This window comes from Salvelinus fontinalis, chromosome 16, assembly GCF_029448725.1.
Source record: "Salvelinus fontinalis isolate EN_2023a chromosome 16, ASM2944872v1, whole genome shotgun sequence".
Taxonomy (NCBI): Eukaryota; Metazoa; Chordata; class Actinopteri; order Salmoniformes; family Salmonidae; genus Salvelinus; species Salvelinus fontinalis.
The window spans coordinates 47,036,417-47,058,135 of record NC_074680.1 but is presented as its reverse complement, the minus strand read 5'-3'; the positions used below and the strand labels follow the sequence as shown (position 1 = coordinate 47,058,135).

Sequence of the window (21,719 nt, the reverse complement as noted above, 5' to 3'; positions counted from 1 at the left end):
TGACAACGGGTTAGATTAATGTTGCCACATGATATTATACTGGGAAATAAATAACGCCAATAAAACTTCAGGCCTACGGCGCGGTGTTTTCCTCCAAACTCAAGACACAGCCAGCATGCTAACATTAGCTAGCTAACCCAAACTGTTCTTATCCGGTTGTCAACCACCCCTGCCTGCTAAGTAGCGGAAAACAAATTCAAATCCAGAAAAGGTGCAAGACTCACCTGATCTAAATTATCATCACTAGCGCTGTCTTCAGAGTCAGAGTCGATAACGACTCGACCTTTCCGTTTCTTTACATTCACCATGATTTAGCTAGTTGATAAGCTCGGCTACCTCTGTGTGCGGTGTGTTGTTGAAGACGGGAGAAACGGCGGTAGCTAAGTAGTTTAGCACCGCCAGACCTGAACTGGTCCTGAGACACACAAAGGCGCTAGAGTACCACTGAGCATGCGCCTCAATGACAAACGGCCCAACAACAACAACAAAAAACTAGTGGAACCGAAAATAGCAGCGGTGTTTCCAGGGAGGATGTTAATCTACACGGACCACAAACCTTGGATATGGGAACTATACGTTATTTCTTAATGATTACACGTGTATAAGTCTGTTAGAGCTCACAGATCACTGCACCTGTACATAGCCCATCTGTAAACAGCCCATCTATCTACCTCATCCCCATACTGTATTTATTTATCTGGCTCCTTTGCACCCCAGTATCTCTACTGCACATTCATCTTCTGCACATCTACCATTCCAGTGTTTAATTGCTATATTGTAATTACTTTGTCACCATGGCCTATTTATTGCCTTAACTCCCTAATCTTACCTCATTTGCACTCACTGTATATAGACTTTTTGTTTCATTTTTTCTACTGTATTATTGACTGTATGTTTTGTTTATTCCATGTGTAACTCTGTGTTGTTGTATGTGTCGAACTGCTTTGCTTTATCTTGGCCAGGTCGCAGTTTCAAATGAGATCTTGTTCTCAACTAGCCTACCTTGTTAATTAAGTAAAGGTGAAATGAAATAAAAACATTATACAAATGTTATCATATGTATTCTACGCTGTGAGTGATGAACACAATGCTATCTACCAAAGGCCAGTTCTAAATCTATACAAGAGACAGATCCAACGGGGAAAATTAGCTGACTAGCTAAAGTCATCATTCACATGTTCTGTTTAAAGGTGAATTGGCTCTGGATGCCAAAACAGCCAAATACTCCAACTAAACGTGAATCGATTCTCAATTGCGGTACAGTTCTAGAAACATAAATCCATGTAGTTTATTTTGTATTATTATTATGAACTTTAAAACAAATGCAAAAACAAAAATATACAAACAAGATTACATTAAGCTAACAGACAGGGGTATTACATATCGAGATTTAAAATTTGTCAAAAAGTTGTACGGTATTGCTTTTTTGTTTTTAAACGTATTCATAATTTCAAAATAATATTTAAATTATATCTTAAACAATGTGAAGTGGGGTTTGTTCTCCTCCCACTTATTTTATGGATAAATAATCCATGCAAAAATAAAACAAATTAACAATTAAAGTTAAATCAGGGTATATATCATTTAGATCAAAATAAAACATATCAGAGTTTTTCAAATGAACATTAATAGTAGTTTATTTTAAAATAAAATATTCTAACTCACTCCTAAATTTTATGACTTAAGAACATTCCCAAAATAAATGGTCAAGAAAGAGTCTCTGGGTCACAACCACAAAATACACATTTATTATCAATAGCTATTTAGAATCTGTGTACAATAAAGGTCTTTAGAGGATAGATTATATTAATGAGTTTGTATGATTCTTCTTTCACCTTATTACATATACAATATTTGCCAGACAACAACGAGACTTTGTTCCAGTTCACTTGTCCTAGGGCTGCATTCCAGTTCACCTGTCTTAAGGCTGCATTCCAGTTCACTTGTCCTAGGGCTGCATTCCAGTACACTTGTCCTAGGGCTGCATTCCAGTTCACTTGTCCTAGGGCTGCATTCCAGTACACTTGTCCTAGGGCTGCATTCCAGTTCACTTGTCCTAGGGCTGCATTCCAGTACACTTGTCCTAGGGCTGCATTCCAGTACATTTTAGCAGAGGGAATATTGACATCGTATTGATATCGTACATATTCACATTGTTTCCTTATATACATGTTATTACATGTATAGTTTAACATGTAAATTCTTTCTAGTTGTATCGAGGCTACAAAATCCTCAACAGTTGCACTTGGAGTATTGTTATATTCCCCTAAAGGAAGCAGAAGAAGAGCACCTTTAGGGACAGCTCTAACAACTATTTGAAACTTCTCAGGCTTGAACGTAACATTGTGTCTTATCATGAATTCTTGATAATCATATAGTTGTCCATCATTATTCAATAATTGTTTAACCAGATAATGCTGTTGTCAAACCAGTTCTGGAAAAACAAAAGACTTGTTTTTATATTTTATTTCTTTATTATTCCAGATTGTATATCTATGTGGGGAAAAATTCTGTTTGTACATAAAGTCCCAAGTTATAAGTACTTGTTAATGAAAAGTAGCAAGCTAAATAGGGATCTTACCCACAAGTTGCATTTGAGTAAGAATTCTAGACCACCAATCTGTTGGAATATATAAATTAAATATTTAATATTAGATGATAAAGATTATATTAGAGGTTTTAAAATCCAGAACATTCAAACCTCCCTCACTTTGGGTGGTCCATATTACCGCTTTTCTTAAATAATTAGGTTAATTCCTCCATATGAAGTTAAATAATTTAGTATCAACCATTTTAGTTACTGACAGAGGAACATCGAAGGCAAGGGAGGTATAAACTAATCTGAACAGACCTTCAGATTTTGACAGAAGTACACATCTTTTACAGGGATATTACATACTGAGTTTAAGTCATGTCTTATCAACGCAACTAATTCACATTTCCTAATATTCAAAGAAAAACGAGATACATGTGAGAAGGCATTATTTGACCCTGCTGGTCATTTATGAATGTTTGAGCATCTTGCTGTACTGTTATAATATCCACCGGCACAGCCAGAAGAGGACTGGCCACCCCTCAGAGCCTGGTTCCTCTCTAGGTTTCTTCCTGGGTTCCTGCCTTTCTAGGGAATTTTTTGCTAGCCACCGTGCTTCTGCATTGCCTGCTGTTTGGGGTTTTAGGCTGGGTTTCTGTATTGCACTTTGTGACATTGGCTGATGTAGAAAGGTCTTTATCAATACATTTGATTGACTAATACACTCAATAGCTTTCCTGGCTTCATTATGATCTTTTAAATGTTGGTGTCGTCAGCCAATTGTGAATATTTTCTCTTTATCTTGTATCTGAATACCCCTAAAACGATCCTTATTGAGATGAAGTGCCATAACTTGTGTGACCAATAAAATAAGAAAGGAGAAACTGGGCATCCTTGTTTATTCCACATCTAATGTCGAATCTCTGTGAAGTTCCATGGGATAATTTAACAGAGCTGTTACTGTTACTGTAAAGTGTCTTAATTACACTTTGAAAATATAGAAAATAAAAATTAAGATTCTAAAAAATGAAATAATGTTAAAATCCTTGTAAAAGTCTACAAATAAAATAAAGCTATCTTCCATAATGTGCTTATTGTAGTCTATCAAGTCCAATACTAGTCGAATATTACAATATTATTACACGTACAGTACCAGTCAAAAGTTTGGACACACCTACTTATTCCAGAGTTGTTTTTTTTGTTGTTTTTTTACTATTTTCTACATTGTAGAATAATAGTGAAGACATCAAAACTATGAAGTAACACATATGGAATCATGTAGTAACCAAAAAAAGTGTAAACAAATCAAAATATATTTTATGTTTTAGATTCTTCAAAGTAGCCACCCTTTTGCCTTGATGACAGCTTTGCATATGTAACGGATGTGAAATGGCTAGCTAGTTAGCGGGTACGCGCTAGTAGCATTTCAATCAGTTACGTCACTTGCTCTGAGACTTTAAGTAGCGTTGCCCCTTGCTCTGCAAGGGCCGCGGCCTTTGTGGAGCGATGGGTAACGATGCTTCGTGGGCAACCGTTGTTGATGTGTGCAGAGGTTCCCTGGTTCGCGCCCGTGTCGGGGCAAGGGGACGACGTAAAGTTATACTGTTACATTGATGCTGTTGACCCGGATCACTGGTTGCTGCGGAAAAGGAGGAGGTTGAAAGGGGGGTGAGTGTAACGGATGTGAAATGTCTAGCTAGTTAGCGGGTACGCGCTAGTAGCATTTCAATCAGTTACGTCACTTGCTCTGAGACTTTAAGTAGCGTTGCCCCTTGCTCTGCAAGGGCCGCGGCCTTTGTGGAGCGATGGGTAACGATGCTTCGTGGGCAACTGTTGTTGATGTGTGCAGAAGTTCCCTGGTTCGCGCCCGTGTCGGGGCAACGACGTAAAGTTACATCTGTTACACATACTCTTGGCATTCTCTCAACCAGCTTCATGAGGTAGTCACCTGGAATACATTTCAATTAACAGGTGTGTCTTGTTAAAAGTTCATTTGTGGAATTTCTTAATGCTTTTGAGCCAATCAGTTGTGTTGTGACAAGGTTGGCGTGGTATACAGAAGATAGCCCTACTTGGTAAAAGACCAAGTCCATATTATGGCAAGAACAGCTCAAAAAAGCAAACAGAAACAACAGTCCATCTTTACTTTAAGACATGAGGGTCAGTCAATCCGTAAAATTCCAAGAACTTTGAAAGTTTATTCAAGTGCAGTCGCAAATACCATCAAGCGCTATGATGAAACTGGCTCTCGTGAGGACCGCCACAGGAAAGGAAGACCCAGAGTTTCCTCTGCTGCAGAGTATACGTTCATTAGTTACCAGCCTCAGAAATTACAGCCCAAATAAATAGTTCACATAGTAAGACACGTCTCAACATCAACTGTTCAGAGGAGACTGCATGAATCAGGCCATCATGGTCAAATTGCTGCAAAGAAACCACTACTAAAGGACACCAATAATAAGACGAGACTTGCTTGGGCCAAGAAACAAGAGCAATGGACATTAGACCGGTGGAAATCTGGAATGACAACGAGTTGGCGTGATCGCAGACAGACTGGCACTCAGGCAGGTCTTTCCTCTCCCAAACAATGAGCATGTCCTTCCGTGTTACAGAATTAGTTTAAGTAAAGTATCCATTTATTATGTTAAACCTAAACTCTCCCACCAGAAAGACGACATGTACAGTTACTTCCTGTACACACGGGGGAGGGTCTTGCTGGTAAGATGTCAAGGTGCAGTATAGCCAGATGTCCAGAGTTTCAGAACTGTCTTCAGTGTTTTGAGTCTCACAAAGTACATATTAACCTGGCTACCAGTCCGTTTGTGCTGTCATGCCAACGCCAAATAGGTTTCCACGACAGCATAAAGTACATATTAACCTGGCTACCAGTCCGTTTGTGCTGTCATGCCAACGCCAAATAGGTTTCCACGACAGCACAGAGTACATATTAACATGGCTACCAGTCCGTTTGTGCTGTCATGCCAACGCCAAATAGGTTTCCACGACAGCACAAAGTACATATCAACCTGGCTACCAGTCTGTTTGTGCTGTCATGCCAACGCCGAATAGGTTTCCACGACAGCACAAAGTACATATCAACCTGGCTACCAGTCCGTTTGTGCTGTCATGCCAACGCCAAATAGGTTTCCACGACAGCACAAACAGATCTGGGACAACGCTAACTACTTGAGTGACTCATTTCCAGTTTCCTGTATCACCGTGTGATCTTGTGAAAGCTAATATGTTCCAGAAGTGTTTGGGTCCAAGACTAACATCTGATTACTATTTTACAAATGTCATTCTCAAAAATGCTACCTCTAGTCACGGTGGGATACAAGATGATCAAAATCCCCTCTGGTTAGACAAAGTATCGATGGATTTTCTTACAGTAATACATTGTATCACGACATGTTATGCTAACTAAAAGTATGTTTCAAATATGCTTATTGAGAAGCATACAAGCAAGTAAACAGACAAAAAAATGATTCTAATGCCTTCTGTAAAGTCAACACCATTGGAATCACGTTGAAGTGAAAAGGCAGATGGGTCCCTTTCGACTGGAGATTGATTTCATAGCCATCTAACGTCCGTGCACACACACAGGAGTCTGCATATGAGGTATACAAGCATCCATCTAAGTCCTCAATAAAAACAGGAAATGTTACTTTGGGAAGTTATTTTTTTTTACTACTGGTATTTACATTGCCTTTACATCAGCTAAGTTAAAAATTGTTATATATAAAAAAATATATATACAATTCACATGAATAAGAAATAGGACCAAACTGTACAAAATATTTAGGTACGGAGAAGGAGGGGGGGGGGGGGGGGGGGAGTCAGCACGGAGATGGGGGGGGGAGTCAGCACGGAGATGGGGGGGGGAAATAACATACCAAAAAAAAAAAATAAAAAAAAAAAAATAAAATCGCCCCCGGAAAAGTCGCTCCGGATAAGACCATCTGCATATGCACCAACAGCAGGCATTGCATTTTGGTACACAAGAATTACATTAATTTCCAATGAAAACACTGCGTTTGCCTTGCAGCGTTGCGGTGTGGTGTGTACGTTGTATTTTTCAAACTGTATGTTGTCGACAGAAATAGTAGCAGAAGGAGAATGTTGACCTTTTGTTACATACATAACCAGATGATGCTGCGTACCATTTTGCTTAAGGGGGCTAGTAAGCCAAGGACACGGTCGTTGTGTTCGAAGCGTGAATGACTAAAATGTAATGTAAATGTCTACAAAAACGACACAGGTATACAAAATATGAAAAACATTATTTGTACCATACTAAAGTTAATAAAAAAACACTTATTAAACGTTGTTATAAGTGAATCTAAAAAACGAACAATCAAAAAAACTCGGTTGGAACTGACAGTCAAAGTAGAGAAAAAGGGTAAAGTGAGACAGGCATCAAATCAGCAGGTCTGAAATGACAAGAAAATAAACTTCACAAGAGCAAAAGTAAGTATAGAATAAATCAGGTGATGACGAGGCCTCGTCTGGCTCCAAGCATCTTCTCTTTCTTCTGCTTCCTGACTTCAGTATGTTTTGTCCTCCTTTCCTCCCTAGAAAAAAAAGCAATATGGAGATCAACATAAACAGGTTATACAGCCAATCATTCGGAGACAAAACAAGTTTCAAAACAGAGTTTTGTCTCAGTTTGTCTTTCCTTGATTCCTCATCTCCTTTTCAAATCAAATTTTATTGGTCACATACACATATTTACAATGACGGGTAGGCAGTCATTGTAAATAAGAATTTGTTCTTTAACTACGTTTTGTTCTGTGCAATAACTTAAGGATCGGACCCCTTTTTTCAATTTTCGCCTAAAATGACATACCTGAATCTAACTGCCTGGAGCTCGGGGATATGCATTTTCTTGATACAATTTGAAAGGAAACACTTTGAAGTTTATGGAAACGTGAAATTAATGTAAGATAATATAACACATTAGATCTGGTAAAAGACAATACAACGAAAAAAAACATGTTTCTTTGTACCATCGTCTTTGAAATGCAAGAGAAAGGTCATAATGTATCATTCCAGCCCAGGCGCAATTTAGATTTTGGCCACTAGATGGCAGCAGTGAATGCGAAAAGTTTTAGACTGATCCAACGAATCATTACATTTTTGTTCAAACTTGTGTGTCAAGACTGCCTAATTATTTTATTAAGTGTTCTTTATTCCTGTCTGCCCGATGTACTGAGAACCCAGCTGGCTGTATGGACAGGGGACAGTATATCCGGAGAGCCATAATTCCATGAAACAGAGTATGCTACAGTCCCTGATGTCCCTCTGGAAGGAGATCCTCGCCCTGAGCTCGTCTACTTTATTGTCCAGAGATTGAACATTAGCGAGTAATATACTCAGAACCGATGGATGGTGTGCACGCCTTCTGAGTCAGACTAAAGAATACCTCTTCTCTGTCGGAGGTGTCATGGAGCAGCCTCTGAGTTAAGTTCAATTGCCAAGCGGGTGAAAGTTGTATTTCTGGTCATAATGCTGGTGAGTTATTGCCACTCTGATATCCAAAAGTTATTTCCGGCTGTATGTAATAACAAACAAAAAAATGTATGGGCTAATAATGTAAGCAATAACATACAAAAAAAATAAAAAAATACTGAAAAGTTGCTTAGGAGCTAGAAGCAGAGCTGCCATGTCTGTCAGCACCATCTTGTGGATGGAAAAAGTCCCTTCTCTGACATTCCTCTCCAATATGTTTAGAGGAATCAAGGAAAGGTGAATTGAGAAAGAGCCAGGAATTCAATACGATTCCCCCTCCACTTTTAACCGGTTGTTTCGGATACTGACCTTGCCTGAACCGGATGCTGTTTGTAGTTCTTCTGGTGTGTGGGAACGGTCTGAGACTGGTCCACTGTGTTCTCTTTGGCCACCATGAATGGCTTCAGCTTTCCTATATAAAGGCAAACCAGAAACGATGACCAGTAAAATAAATGTTATGAGCCTACAGACAGCCAGGTTTGTGCAGAATGCACCCCGGGATACAGCCGGAACCCGAATGCACCCCGGGATACAGTCGGAACCCGAATGCACCCCGGGATACAGCCGGAACCCGAATGCACCCCGGTATACAGTCGGAACCCGAATGCACCCCGGGATACAGTCGGAACCCGAATGCACCCCGGGATACAGCCGGAACCCGAATGCACCCCGGGATACAGCCGGAACCCGAATGCACCCCGGGATACAGTCGGAACCCGAATGCACCCCGGGATACAGCCGGAACCCGAATGCACCCCGGTATACAGTCGGAACCCGAATGCACCCCGGTATACAGCCGGAACCCGAATGCACCCCGGTATACAGTCGGAACCCGAATGCACCCCGGTATACAGCCGGAACCCGAATGCACCCCGGGATACAGTCGGAACCCGAATGCACACCGGTATACAGTCGGAATCTGAATGCTGACATGTATATCTTACCCTTATGAGGCTTATAGGTGAGAGTCTTAGAGAGACTGGCCTTCAGATCAAAGTTGGCCTTCTTGTTGGTTTCAGGACAGTTAGAAAGAACACTGGTGTTTGCAGTAAACACAAATGCTGAAGAAAATAAACAAAACAAAAGCCAGTTAAGGAATCCATTCAGTAGAGCAATGCACAGAAAATAACAAGCAAAGACGACTTAAAATTAGATTTAGATTTAACAGGATGTATATTGGAACAAAACTATAAAATGCAACAATTAAGATTTTACTGAGTTACAGTTCCGATAAGGAAATCAGTCAATTTAAAATAAATTAGGCCCTAATCTATAGATTTCACATGACTTGGCAGAGGCACAGCCATTGGTGAGCCTGGATGGGCAGAAGTGCAGTCATGGGTGGGGATAGGCCCACCCACTGTGGAGCCACGCCCAGACAATGAGAATGAGTTTTTCCCCATTAAAGGGCTTTATTACAAACAGAAATAGTCCTCAATTTCATCAGCTGTCTGGATGGTGGGTCTCAGACGATCCCAGAGGTGAAGATGCCAGATGTGGAGGTCCTGGGCTGGCGTGTTTACACCTGGTCAGCGTTTATTTTTTATGTTTTATACATACTGCCAAGTTCTCTAAAACAATGGAGGTGGCTTATGGTAGAGAAATGAACATTCAATTATCTAGCAACAGCACTGAAGTCAGCATGCCAATTGCACGCTCCCTCAACTTGAGACATCTGTGGCATTGTGATGTGTGACAAAACGGCTCATTTTAAAATGGCCTTTTAGTGTCCCCAGGACAAGGTGCACCTGTGTAATGATCATGCCGTTTAATCAGCTTCTTGATATTCCACACCTGTCAGGTGGATGGATTATCTTTGCAAAAGAGAAATGCTCACTAACAGGGATATGAACAAACATGTGAGAGAGATAAGCTTTTTTGTGTGTATGGAACATTTCTGGGATCTTTTATTTCAGCTCATGAAACATGGGACCAACACTTTACATGTTGATTTATATTTTTGTTCAGCATAGGTTACCTGGTGTCTTAGCATTGGAGAGAACAAAGGTCTTGTTGACTTCAGGTTTCCCTCCAAATGTAGTCTCTTTCCCAGGAGTGAGGAGGTCCATGCGGGGTGCCATGCGTGCTGGCGTCTTCACCATGGTTTTCTTGTGCTCATTATCCTGAGTAGCTTGAGAGAACCTGTACACAAACCAACCGTTGGACGGACTATTTATTTTATACACCTTTATTTAACTAGGCAAGTCAGTTAAGAAAAAAATATTATTTACAATGACGACCTAGGAACAGTGGGTTAACTGCCTTGTTCAGGGGCAGAACGACAGATTTTTACCTTGTCAGGTCAGGGATTCGATCTATCAACCTTTTGGTTACTAGTCCCAACGCTCTAACCACTAGGCTACCTGCCGCCCCTGTACAAGTTTCATTCCACAAACTGGCAATAGTACTCAGAAGTAACTAAATCCTTCCCAAGAAATGTGAATACATAGGGGTCACCTGAACGAAGCCAGTTCGCAACTCATGAGAGTGTAAAAGTATAACTTTACGTCTGTCCCCCTCGCCCCGACCTGGGCGCGAACCAGGGACCCTCTGCACACATCAACAACAGTCCCCCACGAAGCATCGTTACCCATCGCTCCACAAAAGCCGCGGGGGAAGTAGGGGAACCACTACTTCAAGGTCTCAAAGCAAGTGACGTCACCGATTGAAACGCTATTAGCGCGCACCACCGCTAACTAGCTAGCCATTTCACATCGGTTACAAGAGCATTGTTTAATGATGTGAATGTTAAATCAGAAGTGGTCAACTTAAGACACCTAGAAGCTTCAACACTGCTAAAAATAACTAGGAATACTCAAGACAAAATAATAATGTTTGAGTGTCTCACCGAACGTTGATCCGGCGTGTGGACAGGACTGTGGGTCTGAACGGGACAACCGTGTCCTTCTGGGCGGGTTTTCTGGCTGAGACTCTGCGTCTGTCTGTAGCTGGTTTCTGGGATGCAGGGCTGAACAGGGAGGCGCGGCTCGAGGTTAAGCTCTGCAAAAAACACGACAATATGTCGACCACACCAAGTCAACACATTGGATTTGGGAATCATCCCTCTCAAAATAGCCATCTGGTTTTACATTTGAAAGGAAACATGTTTCATTGGTGGGTAGTAAATTCACTTTTAACATCTATGGAAACCAAAAAGTCTACTTACTGTTTGAGTTTTTCCTTCAGTTGGTGTCAAAAGAGTCTTATCTGAAAGAACCTGAAGAATAAAGTGGTTATATAGTTAACTACTTGCAAAAACGTATAAATTAATGACTACAATAAAACAATGGTTGCCATGTTGAATGGGCTTATTATTTAATGAAAACCACACAGTGGCCAGATCCCAATCATCTCCATTATAACGTTATACACACAATTCATTACCTTCAATTCATTCACTGAATTTCTGAACGAATCCATTTTCTTGGTCTTCCTTTCCACGTACGAATCAATCGACTCCATCTTTTTGAAATGCGCCTCGTGGAGCTTCCTGAAGTCTACAATAGAAAGTGGTTATTAGTACTTTTTTCATAACAGAACAGAGAGTTTTTGAGCATGTTATTAAGATCGTGTAGCGACAGCAAATACGATTCAGACGACTAACTCGGTGTAGTAGGCTTTAACATCGTCCTCTTCAGGAGACCCTCGTGGCGAGGGATCCTTCCTACGGGTTTCGCCACTTTCTGTCCCACTCCTGTGCAAAGCAATATGAGAACGTGATCAATAATAGGATTATTATAACCAGAGGTGATGCTCATGTAGTCACCTATTTCATAAACAAAAGGCCAGAGACACACCCCTAGATAAGACTTCTGGCAACAACAAAATCAACAAATCATCATGGCCTTTAGAGTCTTCCAGACTAACCAAACATCACTGCTGCAACTTTGTGTTCAGGCACAGCCACCCCAGAATCCTTAGCAGCAGACACTCTCCTTCTCTTGCCACTCCCTTTGGCGATGATGGATTCAGTCACCTTGTTAACAACCTATATTGAAAACACTAGTTTAGCTTGCTATTCCTCAATAAAATATAAAGCAGCAAAAATGCATTTGTGGTTGTCAGAGATACACGCACAGCAGTATTTCAGTGCAAGAAACACTTATCACAACTCTTACATTTTAGTCATTTAGCAGAAGCGCTTATCTAAAGGGACTTACAAGAGTGAGTGCATACATTTTTCATAGTGGTCCCATACCTCAGCTGGGGTGAGTGGCGCTTTGGCAGGTTCACGCTCTGCCTCCTCATCTTCAGGCTCCTTCCTCATTTTCGGTTGCCGTCTACCACGACGTTTGGTCACAAACTCCTGAGCTGAAGGTTTTGGCGACATCTCATCAACCAGTGCTGAATTGTTTTCATCCTGAGTTGAGTTGCTGTTAACCGTGTTATCCTGTGAGTCAACACCAGTCTCATCTCCCTGCTAAATACACGACCATCAGAAGTCTGCTATTACTAGCGACAATAGGAATTACAATGCAAAACAGATCTACAGGCATAAAGAAACAAAGCAAGTTCAAAAGAAATCCAAATATACATAGGAGATCATGTTGAAGTGTTATCATTTGAACAGAAGTGGGAGGGAAAAATTCAAGCCAGAACTTACGTCCACGGCAACATCTTCCTGCGTTTGTTGTTGTTGGAAATGTTCCCTGAGCGCCTTCAGAAGCTTATCAGCCTGTGTAGTAGTTGACACAGATCGGACACAGTTAGCAAGGTAACACTGCATAACAAACGAGGTGGATAATAGCTAGTTGGTTGGTTGGTTAACGTTAACTAGCTATTGTAACTAACTAACCACTCACAACCCAATGAAAATACCGGTATAATGTTTGCGATTTACCTTCAGTTTTGACGATTTGAGCCCAACCTCCTTTGCAATACTGCGCAATTCGGCATACTTCATGGAATCCAAGTCCATTTTTCTTGTTTTTGGCGAAAAACAAAACAATGTGCTTGCCAGTGTTACTGAAACACGTTCAATAACTCAGCTCCCGTTAATTGAACGAGTATCGTTACACACAAACACAGTCAACGCAATGTATTTGTCGCGCCTGACCGTTTAAAATGCGGAGGTTCAAAAAACTGGAGTATAGGCCATTTGATTGGCTGGCAGATGTATACGGAAGTACCTTTCGACCAATTAAAAAGTATTACTATTGGTTCTCCGCCAGATGACGATAAAACCGCGGGGTGAAAAACTATTACAGAAAACACTTGAAAGTAACAGAAGAGGTTATCGCTGAAGTTGAACAACGTGGCATTTTGAAATATAATTTAAAATGTATGATTTTGAGTCATTTCAGTCCTGCGACACAGATGACCAAAAGCTGGGGAATGAATCAGTGAACCAAGCCATCGTCGAGAATCCAGTGACTTTTCATTGTGGACAATGCAACACCGTGTGGGCTGATTCCCGAGGGATCTGTGGAGAAGCAACATCTATCAACTCTCTCATTTGTCTTGGTAAGTTACTTCATTGGATCTAGCTAGCTAATTAGGTGTTCAATGTTTTTTTTTTCTAACAAGAAATCGTGACCAGTGATTTATAAATACACTAGATGACTAATAGGGGGCGCTGTGTTGAAGTTGCCTCCATATTGGCACTCCCTCACCGGAGTAAAAAAAAATTTTTTTTGGAAGCGATTAACATTTTCGAAGGTTTTTAAAAAACGGAAGCCAAACCCGGAAACTATGGATCATAATTCATATGGCGCCATTAGAAAACCCTACATTAGCATGTGTCTGTTAACGGATACATCCCGAAAAAAAATACACTGATTACTGGCCTGCTAATATGCCTGGACCCTGTAGGGTTTAAACTTCAGGGTAAAGGCCCATAAACGGATCCAAATGGTTGTTCAATCAAGCGGGCTACATGTAGTTATTTCAAAATGAATATGCATTCAAAACGCTATGCTTATGAGCGATTATTCATATCACTTAGGCTATTCACTGCGGGTTACAGCATAGACAAGAGTTTTTTTTGTACTCACTTGACAACAATCACATTCATCATTACATTGTGTTGTAGCCTAGGGTAGGATACATTTGTTGTCCCTAAAAATAAAATAACTAGGGTGCATTTTCGAGCTGCCACCCAGGGACTGGGAGAAACGCACTCAGTGCAGCCTCGGGAGCACGCATAGTAGGCTACGGATATTTATATATTTTGTTATCGAATCAACTTTTTCTTTCGCTGTGTAAACAGACTGGATATATTCACTGCAGTATTAACCTTTACATTGAGCTTGTGAATTATGGGCTACAATGCATACGCTTCTCACTTAGACTACTCACTTAGGCCTGCTTCTTAGGCCTGCTTCTCACTTAGGCCTGTCTATCTTTGATCTGTTGTGAAATTACGCACCTGAAAAACATCCCCACAGCATGATGCTGCCACCACCATGCTTCATCGTAGGGATGGTGCCAGGTCTCCTCCAGACGTGACGCTTGGCATTCGGGCCAAAGATGGAGGCCACTGTATTCTTGGCCTTTCAATGCTTCAGAAATGTTTTGTTACCCTTCACCAGATATGTGCCTTCACACAATTCTGTTTCGGAGCTCTACGGCCAATTCCTTCCACCCCTATGGCTTGTTTTTTTCTCTCTAACATGCACTGTCAACTGTGGGACCTTTTTTTTTTTTATATAGACAGGTGTGAGCCTTTCCACATCATGTCCAATCAATTGCATTTACCACTGTTGGAATCCAATCAAGTTGTAGAATGCACTGTAGATACAAACGGATCCAAATGGTTGCATAGTCAGGCACAGGGACGTTCAAAGCAGGACGTTTGAGCAGGGGTTTTTCTCCAAATTACCCTGCATCACTGCATTTTACATTTTAATTGTGATGCTCACTTGATATTGTGTACTCACTGTGTTTTAGCCCAGGTATAATGATTTTTGTTGTCTACAAACTTAGGTTTATTAACTCTGTCACATCCAGTAGCGGCGCGTGGGTGAAATGACTGGGGAAGCCGAAGAAAAAAAAAACTCTCGACCTACACTATATATACAGCAGTATGTGGACACTCCTTCAAATGAGTAGATTTGGCTATTACAGCCACACCCGTTGCTGACAGGTGTGTAACATTGAGCACACCGCCATGCAATCTCCATAGACAAACATTGGCAGTAGAATGACCTTTACTGAAGAGCTCTGTCATTGGTTGCCACCTTTCCTACAGGTCAGTTTGTCAAATTTCTGCCCTGCTAGAGCTGCCCAAGTGAACTGTTAGTGATGTTATTGTAAAGTGGAAACGTCTAGGAGCAACAACGGCTCAGCCTCGAAGTGGTAGGCCACACAAGCTCACGGACCGCCGAGTGCTGAAGCGCGTATTACGTAAAAAAAATCGTCTGTCCTCGGTTGCAACACTCACTACCGAGTTCCAAACTGCCTCTGGAAGCAACGTCAGCACAAGAACTGTTTGTCGGGAGCTTCATAAAATGGGTTTCCATGGCCGAGCAGCCGCACGCAAGCCTAGGATCACCTTGCGCAATGCCAAGCATCGTCTGGAGTGGTATAAAGCTCGCTGCCATTGGACTCTGGCGCGGTGGAAACGCGTCCTCTGGAGTGATGAATCAGGCTTCACCATCTGGCAATCTGACAGACGAATCTGGGTTTGGCTGATGCCAGGGAACGCTACCTGCCCCAATGCATAGTACCAACTGTAAAGTTTGGTGGAGGAGGAATAAAGGTCTGGGGCTGTTTTTCATGGTTCGGAATAGGCCCCTTAGTTCTAGTGAAGGGAAATCTTTACAGCATACAATGACATTCTAGACGATTCTGTGCTTTCAACAGTTTGGGGAAGGCCCTTTCCTGTTTCAGCATGACAATGCCCCCGTGCACAAAGCGAGGTCCATACAGAAATGGTTTGTCGAGATCGGTGTGGAAGAACTTGACAGGCCTGTACAGGGGCCGTACTCAACCCCATCGGACACCTTTGGGACGGTAACGTTAGCTAACTTGAATGATATTAATACACATACTTCTTTACTTAGAAATTGACTCATTCAAATAATGTACTGTGGCATGTTTGCCATAGGAAGTAAAGAGGAAATGGAATCCATCACTTCCATTGTTTGGCTGTGCCCATAGCAACGTTAGAACGTTCGATGGATAGAAACATAGCTGCGGTGATGAATTGGTTATTTCTTTATTTTATTTTATTTTTTTAAGTAATTTAATGGTCCTTTACTAGTCCTGTATTAGCGGACCAATAGCCGTCTGTACCGCGGGGACAAAACAAATCTCTGCAAAAATACTTAAATACATGTCATTTTGTCCTTCGAACACTTAATTGAAATATTGTAGAATTCCATTAATTCCTATGGAGGACTGCTCCTACTGGGCAGAGGCAATATGGCCGACGGGTGGCTTCAAAGCCTCTCAATGGCCAATTTCAATCGGTGATGTCACTTGCTCTGAGACCTTGAAGTTGTTGCTTTCCTTGCTCAGCAAGGGCTGTGGCTTTTTTGTGGATCGATAGGTAATGGATGCTTCGTAGGGTGTCAGTTATGTGCAGAGGGTCCCTGGTTCGAGCCCGGGTCGGGGCGAGGAGCGGGCCAGAAGGAGTACTGTTACACCTTTAAGGACCTGATCTCTTGGAAGAGGCAGTACGCATAGGGGATTAAAGCTTTAATGATGTCATCTCTTTTCAGAGGTAACCCAAGATGTGACCATCAATAGTGGACGTGAGTGGAGCCTGGATGGTCTGTTCAGTGCATGGTATGATCAATGTGCCTTTATTAAAATATATATTTTTTACTAGTTATACACTGAGTATACTAAACATTAGGAATACCTTCCTAATACCCTCAGAACAGCCTCAATTCGTCAGGGGACGGAGTCTTCAAGGTGTCAAAAGCGTTCCACAGGGACGCTTGGCCCATGTTGACTCCAATGCTTCCCACAGTTGTGTCAAGTTGTCTGGATGTCCTTTATGGTGGTGGACCATTCTTGATACACACAGGAAACTGTTGAGCGTGAAAAACCCAGCGGCGTTGCAGTTCTTGACACAAACCGGTTCCTGGCCCCTACTACCACACCCTGTTCAAAAGACACTTAAATCTTTTGTCTTCCCCTTTCACCCTCTGAATGGCACACAGACACAATCCATGTCTCAATTGTTTCCAGGCAACAAAAATAGATATATATTATAGAACCTGTCTCCTCCCCTTCATCTACACTGAAGTGGATTTAACAGGTGACATCAATAAGGGATCATATCTTTCACCTGGATTCACCTGGTCAGTCCTGTAATGGAAAGAGCAGGTGTTCTTAATGTTTTGTGTACTCAGTGTGTCGCCCCCCCCCCCATATATAGTGTGTACAACACTCTCCAATGCGCCGGCTGTCTCTGCCTCATGGGTGTAATCCTCTACTCGACACCACAGCACCTGACTGCTCTGCGAAACCTCTTTCTCCTCAAGAAAGACAAGATGTACTGGTAAGTAGTAAATGTACACAGTTAACCTTTTTTTTTTTAAAGTCATTGTTGGTTTTACCTGCCATGCACAGATTTTCTCACGATTCAAGTGGTCGTTGATAGTTGTCAGAATCTATTTGTTTATTTCGTCCTTCCTCTAGTTATATTTTCCGCACTGGCCAAATGGTGAAAGCCTCTACACTCAACTTTAATGTAACACCACTAGGAGAACGTGTAAGTGAGGTAGGAAGACAAATTCATAATAAAAAATTATTTTTTTTACCCTGCACATTGATACCCTTCATCTGACAATATTTCCACCATAGTGGTCAAACCATGTTTAGTCTCTAGCCATGAATGTTACATTGAACTGATGCCGTTCCAGTGAAGGGTGTTCTTCAAGGTTGGGGGTCAATTTGAATTGAAGACAAGTCAATTTCAGGAAATAAACAGAAAATTCAAAATCACTTCCTGAATTGACTGCCTGCAATTTTAAATTGAACCTTGTCTCGTCTGTTCTTCCTGCCAGCTGAGACAACTGATCCAGGAAACGGAAAGTCACCTTAGCAATGTGTCAGCAGTGATGGATGACACCCGCACGAATGAAGCGACCTCATCTGTCCAGTGGACAAGCTGATCCTACCTGGGTCGTGTCGCATATAGCAAAATGTTTTAAAACTGAAAATGTGCGTTTTTCTTATTGGACAAGTTCCAAGTATTTTCTTCCCGTTTTGTGCCTAATGAACACAAAGAGCCTGTTCTGTTTGACAATCCTCCGTCAACTGCACTTTATTCTCTAGTTCCATGTTCTCTGTTTTTGAAGGGCCTTTTTGTAGCCTGGGTACCAATCTGTTTGTGCCATCATGCCAAAATACAGTTCACAATAATTTGACTAAATGGAGGACATTCCTATGTGGTGTTCCACCAAAAATGGACAATTGAGTGAAAATGGGGGTTCCCTCAAATGTTAAGTAGCTACCTTGTATTCTGTTAAATGTGTTTGCCTCAGTTTATGCTAAATGGAAATATACTTTATCAATGTTTACTAATGTGAAGCTCCACATAGATGAGACATGGCACTGTGTGTGTGTGTTCAGGTATTAAAACTTAGGTAAACCAATAAATGTCTTAATTTCTATACTTCTATGACCATGTTGCATCTTTGTAAAACCTTGCACTATAATAAATTTGTTTGCTCTCTCAATGTCAGTAGGCATCTCTTGCCCAGGGACTGAGGATGGGCATATCATTCCTTTTTAAATCTGTCCATAGAAGAGCTCATACATTGGTAAAGGCTTGGAATTCAAAATGATGAGTCTATTAAAAGATATGAAGAGGAGGCGGCAACTCAGTTTATTGGCACCATGTTGCTTTTTTTATTGCAGATTCTTCAGTTGATACAAGACAAGAGGCTGGTTCCAGCATGTCCAGGGCCTCAGGACTGCATAGTTAAACCACAGTACACTCATTTGGTTGGTTACCAGTCGATCAATGCAGTCTTTGTGACATCATTCAACTCCACGGTGTGAAGTGATGTCACATCCTGACTGCATTCTAGTCCTATGATCAACATTGTACGTCCAAAAGTCATTTTTGACCAGAACAAGTGGTTACAATGTGTTGTTCCCTGTAACGTCAACAACAATCCCTGTCATTCAAGACACGTCAACGTACTAATCGCAAACATTTTCAGTATCATGGCTCCATTGAGCAATACAAAATGAAAAGTTTATTATTGCATGCAATACAAAATGAATTACTTTTACTTTAAATCATGCATAATCTTTCTGTGCATTCATATATGTACCGATCCAGACCATTGCCACATTACAAATTGTTTTAAAAACACAGTATTCAAGACAGGTGGATGGTATAGCAATACATGCTTTTACAGTGTTCTCCTTGAGGCATCTATTGCTTTCAGTTATTAGGAAAGCTGCATAATACACATGTATACATACGTGATGGTTTGATCGGGACGACGGTGGAACGAGGTAACAGAATGGAAAAACGAGGCATTAAAATAGGCCACCTTAAAAATCAATGGTTCTTACAGAACGCTACTGTATGAATCTGATGCTCTGTCCCAAATGGGACCCTATTCTGTATAAAAGTGCACTACTTTTGACCAGAACCCCCCCCCCCCCCCCAAAAAAATGTTGAGTCCTATTTAGGGCACAAACCTGAATAGAGTTTCCCCAAGAATACAGACTTGTTTTTGCCAATCCTAAATGCAGCCTTTCAGTTTTTGTCCCAACTCAGTTAAGATCAAATTCTTATTTTCAATGATGGCCTTGGAACAGTGGGTTAACTACCGTGTTCAGGGGCAGAAAGACAGGTTTTTACCTTGTCAGGTCGGGGATTTGATCTTGTATCAGTTACAAGTCCAACGCAAGGGACAACCACTAGGCCTCCCTTTGTTTCTGTGTGGTACTTTATGTCCAGCTGAGTGGTTCTTCCTTAGAACATACTGTATTCTAAAGCAGGAGTATATTCAATACTCTTCCCTCTAAACAAAATGTTTGTTATAGCTAATAATATCCTAAAAATTCCTTTTAAAAAAAACAGATTATAATAGATAAAAATACACAAATCATGCATAATTGTTATTGCTACTAAAAATGTCTAATCAAATACATGTTATGGCTGGCTTTTTTTACTAAATATATTCTGAACAAAAACCGTTTGCATTCCAGACTGCGGTATCACTCTCCCGGTATATTACAGATTATTTTATTGATCAATGACTAACACACTGGACGTCAATGCTTCATGTCTGATTCTTAAGTGTTCATGTCTATAGAACACCGTTTAGAATAGATGTTATATACATTTTTTTTCTCTCAGTCTGAATAGATATTTTCAATTCAATCTCCCAGTTAGTAGCCAAACTTGTTCCGTCTGTTTTTTAAGAAATCGAATTCTCTTTTTAGTAAGCAAGCATCACTAGCTACTTTTCATGCATGGCTAGTTATAATATTAGGCACCACAATCCCTATATACATATAAAGCTAATGCATATGAAGACTACAATATTTCTTAAAAATGGAAGACGTTGGTGATTTTGTTGTTTTCAAAACAACTTGTCACTTGTTCATACAATATACATATTAGATCAACAAGACAGGTAATGAGAGAGCATATTGCACAGATCCCGGTAGGAAGGTGAATCTGAAATGTCGCAACCAAAACAGGTCATAATCAAAAAGGTTATCGGGAGCACAACACACAGTGACTGGCTCTAACTAAGTACATCACCCCTGATCTGGTTCGTACCATTCATACACCCTGTTGATAAGGTTATCGAAATCATTCTGGAAAAATGTGGGGGGGTGAAGTATGAATTGTGTCCTGTGAATTTTGGTACACTAAGTTTTTATGGTACATACTTTATATGACGTGAAGTCTAAGGGAAGGCATGTTATTCATTAGCCTAGCTCTGTAGGACCGGGACTAGTGCTCTGCTGTTCTGCTCTGTAGGACCGGGACTAGTGCTCTGCTGTTGGCCTCTACGGTGTGTCATCGTGTAGAAAAGCGCCAACTGTCAATGAGGTAGAGAGATATTTTCATCTTTCAACTATCATGTGGCTGCTACTCTAATCTCACAGAGCCAGATGAGTGTCTCAAGAATAGTTGCATAATACTTAAAAGACACAACTCGACTCTGTGGCTGTAATGTCTGGCATGTGAGATTACAGGCGTCTACACCAGATCTTTGCTACAGTGTCTACTGAAAGCTTTGTCTCCATTTGTAAAAGGTTGGGGATAAGGGCATTCAGGAAAAACAACAAACCACTGATCCCAGTACATCGAGATCTCTCCCTAGATAAATTGATTCTAAAATGGTGAATTGCCTTGGTTCAGACAACAGAAGAGTAGAAGTCAATTTGGGCAGTAAAAGACTACACAATTACTGTTTGACTCCTAGTTATGAAAGAAATAGGATCAAACTTCAAATATATGATCATTTTTGGCTACAAGGAGTGGTGGAGTGTAGGAATGCTGATCTAGGATCTGTCTATACAATCGGATCTAGTATCTGTCTATACAATCTGATTCATTATGATCAAAAGTCAAACTGATCCTAGATCAGCACTCCTTTGTGGATACGGGCCCTGACCTACAGTTATCGTCATTATTGGCTATAAAGGAGAGGAGAGAGGAGACAGACAGCTAGGTGAGGAGAGAGGAGACAGACAGCTAGGTGAGGAGACAGCTAGGTGAGGAGAGAGACAGCTAGGTGAGGAG

General features: G+C 41.1%; 3 protein-coding genes across 6 annotated transcripts in view; 1 reads left to right on the top strand and 2 right to left on the bottom strand.

Moving 5' to 3' along the window:
* rtf1 (RTF1 homolog, Paf1/RNA polymerase II complex component) overlaps positions 1-453 on the bottom strand; it is a 33,104-nt gene extending 32,651 nt beyond the window's left edge. Inside the window, exon 1 of the mRNA XM_055865586.1 lies at positions 225-453. Coding sequence (XP_055721561.1) covers positions 225-308 — 84 coding nt within the window. The 5' untranslated portion in view covers positions 309-453. The remainder of the gene's footprint in view (positions 1-224) is intronic.
* Positions 454-6,390: 5,937 nt separating this feature from the next.
* LOC129813267 (nucleolar and spindle-associated protein 1-like) lies at positions 6,391-16,675 on the bottom strand. 3 transcript variants are annotated; one of them, XM_055865581.1, is made up of 12 exons: positions 14,409-16,675; positions 12,645-12,716; positions 12,240-12,461; positions 11,909-12,029; positions 11,646-11,735; positions 11,426-11,538; positions 11,208-11,258; positions 10,890-11,041; positions 10,020-10,183; positions 8,986-9,102; positions 8,351-8,453; positions 6,391-7,104 (listed from the first exon to the last, which is right to left on the bottom strand). In XM_055865581.1, exons 1-12 carry the CDS (start codon positions 14,445-14,447, stop codon positions 7,017-7,019), a joined length of 1,332 nt encoding a protein of 443 aa, XP_055721556.1. In that variant the 5' UTR covers positions 14,448-16,675; the 3' UTR covers positions 6,391-7,016. The 3 variants fall into 3 exon arrangements, with proteins under 3 accessions (XP_055721556.1, XP_055721554.1, XP_055721555.1); XM_055865579.1 differs by lacking the exon at positions 14,409-16,675 and adding an exon at positions 12,882-13,156; XM_055865580.1 differs by lacking the exon at positions 14,409-16,675 and adding an exon at positions 12,882-13,156 and having other exon boundaries at positions 12,240-12,458.
* Positions 13,204-19,617, top strand: oip5 (opa interacting protein 5). 2 transcript variants are annotated; one of them, XM_055865584.1, is made up of 5 exons: positions 13,204-13,504; positions 16,705-16,771; positions 17,370-17,492; positions 17,633-17,705; positions 18,001-19,617. In XM_055865584.1, the coding sequence occupies exons 1-5, from the start codon at positions 13,321-13,323 to the stop codon at positions 18,106-18,108; spliced, it is 555 nt and encodes a 184-aa protein (XP_055721559.1). In that variant the 5' UTR covers positions 13,204-13,320; the 3' UTR covers positions 18,109-19,617. The 2 variants fall into 2 exon arrangements, with proteins under 2 accessions (XP_055721559.1, XP_055721558.1); XM_055865583.1 differs by having other exon boundaries at positions 13,209-13,504; positions 17,633-17,714.
* Positions 19,618-21,719: the final 2,102 nt, after the last annotated feature.